The following is a 6,699-nucleotide window of genomic DNA, read 5'->3' as shown; positions in this document are numbered from 1 at the left end:
CCAGTTATTGTCCCTTCTTGTTCTCATGCTATCCAGCTTTGCCGGGAAGAGTAAAGATGACCACACCATAGTTGTGTTATCTGATCCCTTTGGCAATGCTTTGCCATATCTTCTTGGCAAACCCCATCTTTTTGAAATGACATTGTACAACTCACTGTGTATCTGCCAAGATATATACAGTATTTATTATCCCATTGTACAATAGGGAATGTGAAGTGCAGGCCATGTGAACAGAAATAATTACATGCTACCAAGAAATGTGCAGCTGCATGGCTGGAAGTCTCTTGGCTAGTCCCAGTTATAGTAGATCATTGATTCAGCTTTTGGATGATTCAACACACAGGTAAATCAGACTGATTCAGGAGTTTTGGTGGCACAGTGGTTAAATGCTGGTCCTGCAGCCACAATGTTGTGAGTTTTAACCCAGGGCTCCAAGGTTGGCTCACTTTCCATCCTTTCATAGCTTGGTAAAATGAGTACTCACCTTGTTGGGGGCAAGTGGCTTACAGACTGTAAAATGCTTAGAGAGTGCTGAGTTCACTATTAAGCAGTATAGAAATTTTAATGTCATTGCTATAATGCTATTGATTCAATAGCTTTATTACAGTCAGGATTAACAATAGGATTTAGGCCCATGTGAAATGGGTACTGAATCAAAAAGCAGATGGAAGAAACAAAACTGAATAGAGCATGATCCTCCAGGAATGAGGCAGTGCACAATTTCACAGTAAATGACTCATTTTATCAAACCCAAGGGGAGGGAATCAGAATAGCTTCATAGTGTACAGTAGGCCCTTGGTATCCACTGGGGTTTGGTTCCAGAGTTCCCCATAGATACTGAAATCTTTGGATGCTCAAGCCTCATTGATGGCATCCCCAAAAATAATCCCTATAGCCTTTGCCTACTTGGAGTTCTTTCCATTCTAAATCAGTGTCTGTGGACAGGGATGGGCTGGATGAGGGCAAATGAAGCTTCATCTAGACAAGATAGAGATGCCCCTGCTCCATGGAAATGGAAATAAGAGAATCAGGATTAAACCTGTGCTGAATGTGGTTACATTCCCCTTGAAGACACAGGTTCGCAGTGCCCACTGCATAGTGGACTCCTGGACTCGATGCTCTGTTTTTGGTGGTGCCTGGAAGTACATTTAGACCATTAAAACTAGTGAGCCAACTGCACCCCTTCCTAGGGACCTCTGACTTGGCCATGGTGGCACATGCCTTGTTGGGATTATTTCAATGTGTTTTTTGCGGGGCTGCATTTGAAGGATGTTTGGAAATTTCAGCTGGTTCAAAAAAGCTATAGCCAACCAGATTGTTAACGCAGCCGGTTACAGGAGCACATGGCTCACTTGCTACAACAACTCCACTTGCTGCCAGTCTCTTCCAGTCACAATTCAGAGTGCTCATGCTTTAAGAACTTCAGGGAAGCATTTCCCTTGATGCCACCACCTTCACAGGCACATTTATAGGGAATAGAAGTGGCTGCTTCCAGACCCTAGGATTCCTTTCCTAAGGAGACTAGGCTACCTTGCTGTTGCAATGCCTTTTGGTTGAGCTGCTAAAGCTACCATCATAGTGTGTGCTTTTGGATTTTGTTGGATTTTGGATTTTGCTGCCAGTCATTATGTTCTTTGAAAAAGGATCAGTGTTACACCTTCTTTGCCCCAAAAGTAACATGTGATTTTCAAACACTGGGGAAAACCATCTTTATTATGTGCAAGATTTAAAAATTGTAATACCTTCTCTATTTTGAATGAATGAATGAATGAATGAATGAATGAATGAAAGAAAGAAAGAAGAGTTAAATCATATTTATTTTGGAATTATGCATTTTACTAAGTAATCACAGTTTACCAAGTCAGATCATTCAGCCCAGAAACTGTCCTCTCTGAGCGGCAGCGTCTCATCCAGCTCTGGTACTTAGGATCCTTTTACCTTAAGATGGAACTGAGTTTTTCACATGGAAAGCAGGTACTTTGCCTCTCTGTCCCCTTGTCCTTGCACCCACCCCTCCAACATACACACACAAAATAAACATAAAAGCAAGGAATTAAAAGACTGCAACTGTTCCTTGACTAAGATTAATTCATTTAAATCCCCTTGGAGTTGCAGTCCTAACGCCACTGTAGGGAGAAAACCTCCAAAGACTGGTTGACTAGAAAGCTGTCCCCAATTAACCAATTAACACATTTTTAAAATATCAATTATTTTTAAGTTAAATACTTATACTCTCCCTAAATGGAAAATCTTAGGATTCCATAGAGTGGAACCATGGCAGTTAAAATGAAATCGTAGTGCTATAACTGCATCATGAGGAAGGGCCCTTATTTGATTTGCCCTTTGAAATATATATATATATATATATATACACACACACACATACAGTTATAGGGGGGCTAGTGAATGCAAGAGCCTGAAGTTCTATAATTTATGCCTCCTTTCATTGTATTGGGTTTCACTGAAGATGTTTTTTCCAGTTTGAATCAAGAAGACTCCTTGAGTTAGGCTAGGATCAGTATAGGAATTTGTTCAGCAGAAACCCAAGGAAGCTGGGCAGGAAGACTACAAAAAGGATGCTTCCTGGAGCTCTGATGATGCTGTCTTTGCCGTTCCCTACACTGATATGGGTAATAGAATAAGTGACATTGCCAAAATGTAGTTTTACATTCTTCTCTTGGAGGACAGATGCTGTAGAGGATGTGGCACAGCCCTTTAGGACAAAGGTTTTTGAGGAAGACCCTTGGGAAAAGAACAGAAAAAGACATGGTATCATAATTTGCTTAAACCACTACACCATGCTGGCTCTAAAATAAAATAAAATAAAATATTAATACACTTTAATAAATAGAGAAGAAGATGCAGCATGCTGCATGCTGATTTACCCTGTATGATAGTCCCAGTGATGTTGACACACTTGTCCTGGGACTGGACACACTTTGTCATCATGGCATTGCAGGGATCCTTATCGAAAGCAAAGCATGAGGGGCAACCCCAACTACTGATCTTGTGATCTTCCGTCGGTACTACAGGGATTAAAAAACGAGCGAGTAAGCATACCACTGAGCTAAAATGGCACATCGAAATTACCCTCCCCTGGACAGCTAGTGAAAATGGGATGGTGGCAAGAAGAGTGGCACTTTTTCCATCACTCAGAACAGGGATAGGTAACTGTCTGAGGATGGAGGCTGCATTAGCACATCATGCACCCCCAAGGCTATTCTTCTCATTCCCAGGGCCCCCGACACCTCTAAAAATGGTTCTGTTGCTCTCAAAATGTCCCCAGCGAGCCTCTAGTAGCAATGGGGAGGGGGCAATCCTGTCATGTCTTGAATAGGTGGGACTGTTTTAGATGTAGAAAAGGACTTTTTCAACTGTATGATCCCAACTCTGTCTAATATGTCCCAGGGGATGGAGGAGGATGTTTCCAAGATCCGAATAAATGAAGTGAAAGGTCCACTGGGATGCCAGTGTGACCCCCAATGCGTGCCATTTCTCTATCCGACCTTATAAATATATTTGTGCCAACCTTAGTTTTCAGTTCATGGCATGCTGTGCATAAAAGAAAGCCATTAAAAAGAAGAGGATTTTTTAAAAAAACAACAACATGTGAAATAAATCCCAAACAGTCGTGACTCTGACTTTATCCTAAGCCCCCAAATGACCTCTCTTACCATGGACGGTATCATTGGTGTTACATTTGTCTGGATTGTGGCAGCATTTGGTTTCACTATTCAGGGAAAAATTTTTCCCTGCTGTGATGAATATAGTCTTTTCTCTGCAGGGATCAAAAGTTTCTGAGGGTTCCTGGCAGCCTTGATACAGATGTGATGGGACCTCCTTTCCATCTGTTAAAAGAAAGAAGAAAAAAGGAGTTGTGAGGTTTTCTAAGCAATAAAGAAGATACGGACTCTAATATCAACATAGAATGAAACGAGTGGGGAAACCAGTGAAACGCTCCTGCCGTGTTAATACATGCAGAATGCACACTGGAATATAATCTCCTTAACATTGATCTAATCTCCTTAACATGTAAATTGATTAGTTATGATCAAGCAAGCTTCTAGCAATGAATCTGTTAAGAGTTACCTGGGGAATCAGCCATATTTACTTACCTATTGTATTATTGAATGCAACTGCAATACATTCTTTGTCAGTGGTGCAGGTTTCTTTTGTGCAGCCGTCAGTTCCCTTAGTGCAGTAACAAGTATGGGAGGACTTTCCTGAAGGGAAAATAACAGCGGTGAGAGGAGCAGCAGCAAGAACAGCCACCAAAACAATAACAGTAGCAACCTTGTTGATTTTTGTGGGTTTTTTAGGCTATGTGGACATGTTCTAGAAGAGTTTGTTCCTGATGTTTCGCCAGCATCTGTGGCTGGCATCTTCAGAGAATGCTGGCAAGGAAGAGAGTGGGATATATATATATATATATATATACACACACACACACACACACACACACACACACATGCACACACATACTGTGTGACCCTGGGTAGGGGGGAGTGATTTGCATGTTGCTCTGTGTATCATTCTGCTGTTGATGGCAAGACCTCAGAGTTGTTGCAAGCTTGTTGTTTCTTTTGTTATCCCCCCCCCACCTTCTAATCTTACCCTTCCTTCAAGGAGCTCAAGACTGCGTGGGAAATGGATAGCCCTCCAGATATTTAACAGGCAGAGTAGGACATGGGAGTTCAGAAACATCTGGAAGGCCACAGGTTTCCCACATCTGGAGTGCCCACTTCCTGCCCACACTTATGTCTTCTCCATAAAATATGCCAGGCTGGGGGATTAGAGTACTTTGACACTGGTTGCTTCCATGGATGCATCCTTTTGCTTTACAACGTGTTTTGGAGTACAACATTCTTTGGAATATTGACTCAAGTAGGAGCCAACTTGAAAGCACATCAGAAAAATAGCAGCAATAAATGTGGTAAAGTAAGTGTGGCTATTCCACCCAGCATGGAAGCAAGCTTTGAGTCCTCCGAAGTCGCCTTCATAGCTCATGACTGACCACACTATTCAGTTTAGGACCCATGGTTCTTAGTTCCTTATTCCTTGATCCTTATTCCACTGCTGAATTCTGCTTCACTCTTGCTGTATTTCTGCTGAGGTTATGTCCAATAATGATGCCTCTGTGACTATATTACTAGACTCACCTGTAGCTACCAGAGTAGCAAAAAGGGAGAAAATAAACAACTTCATGATACTGGGGGTTGATGAAATATACTCTGAGCAGGGAATAAATGTTAAGATCAGGAGGTTCTTTTGACTGAAGAACTGAAAAGAGAACATAGGAAATATGTCAAGGAAGGAAATCAACAGACTTCAAAGACAAAAGGAGATGAATGATGCTCTAGTCTGCCGCCAGGTGGTTATACATTTCCAGGTTTTTGGTTCTGTAGCTCTGAAATGTCCATCCTTTGCAGGAGACATTTGCGGCGTACAAAGGAGAAGCATTCACATCGTCATTTAAAATTCATCTGGGGAAAAATGGGCTAGGCTCTTCCTTCAGCCTTTGATACAGTGGAAGCTTCAGAAACTTGTTTGACAGAGCTTGGAAAAGTGACTTTGATGGACTACAAATCCCAGAATCCCCCAAGTAGTACAGTCATTGGTGGTGATGGTTTGGGGATTCTGTAAATTGTAGTCAAAGGAAGTAACTTTTCCCTGTTCTGGTTTTTTTGGGGGGGCAGCCTCCTACATCTTGCCATTTTCCTCTACAGTCGACCCTCTGTTTTTGCGGGGGATCCATTCCGGACCCCCCCCCCGCCACTGCAAAAACGAAGACTCACACGTATTCAAGCCCCATAGGCTTGAATGGGGCGCACCCCCCCCCCAAGTGTGCAGAGGGGCATGCGCTGTAGGGGCATGCCCCATTGATTTCAGAATTCTGGATAAGGGATACTCCACTTGTCTATATTCAGGGTTGGCCCATATGTTAAGGGCATGGGAGTGCAGAGAATGACAAATTGCACCTTCTTCATTCTCTGAGGGCTTCCGAAAATGGTTGACCCCCTAAGACTTGGGTCTAGGGAAATCTGGTTTATGCTGCTGGTAGCACTTTGCACAATAGCAGAAGCTGGAAGGGCAGGAGACAGTTAGAGAAGAGGAATAGTGCGAGGAGTGAAAGGAATGAAGGGAGGCAGCAAACGAGGAGGGAGGTTAGGAGGAAAGGAAAGAAGGAAGGGAAGAATGGAGGGGATGGGAGGAAGGTGGCAAAAATTAAGGAATGCTACTATTCAAAATGATGAAGCATGGACAAGGATCATCAACAAATTTCCAGGAAACAAAGAATCAATTGTAGCCAATGGGCACAAATATGGTACCAGTCCTTGTCACATTGGGCGTCAGGTGGAATTGCCATTCCCCAGAAGGGATGGATTGAGATGCACAGCCCCAGAATGTTTTGCAGGATCTTCCACAGTGACCCCCATGGAACAGACCCTGAGGTTGGAAGAGTGTCCTAGCAGCTCTAGGATAGCATAGAGTGGCTTAATTCTGACACTCCCAAATATCTTGCCTTTGCCATTTCGGTCACAGTCATGGCTCCTTACATAAGAATCACTAAATCCTGATTGGAAAGTCTGCTAATATCAATAGCAAAGCACTCCTCTCTTACCAAGTTTCCCTCCTGGTCCTTCAGGATCCTGGTTGACGTGGTCTTTAGACAAAGAGAACGGCAAAGTGGTGTTCAGC

At 42.9% G+C, this 6,699-nt stretch overlaps 1 protein-coding gene across 1 annotated transcript; it reads right to left on the bottom strand.

Moving 5' to 3' along the window:
- Positions 1–2,515: 2,515 nt before the first annotated feature.
- On the bottom strand, positions 2,516–6,547 carry LOC149304463 (phospholipase A2 inhibitor and Ly6/PLAUR domain-containing protein-like). The gene is made up of 6 exons (XM_089479066.1): positions 6,524–6,547; positions 5,160–5,280; positions 4,116–4,223; positions 3,675–3,848; positions 2,886–3,026; positions 2,516–2,742 (listed from the first exon to the last, which is right to left on the bottom strand). The coding sequence occupies exons 1-6, from the start codon at positions 6,545–6,547 to the stop codon at positions 2,516–2,518; spliced, it is 795 nt and encodes a 264-aa protein (XP_089335192.1).
- Positions 6,548–6,699: the final 152 nt, after the last annotated feature.

Source organism: Sceloporus occidentalis, unplaced genomic scaffold (genome assembly GCF_023333645.1).
Source record: "Sceloporus occidentalis isolate IW3139 unplaced genomic scaffold, rSceOcc1.0.p SCAF_13, whole genome shotgun sequence".
Lineage (NCBI taxonomy): Eukaryota > Metazoa > Chordata > Lepidosauria > Squamata > Phrynosomatidae > Sceloporus > Sceloporus occidentalis.
Note: the sequence above shows the minus strand (reverse complement) of the source record. Positions and strands in the feature narration are given on the sequence as shown.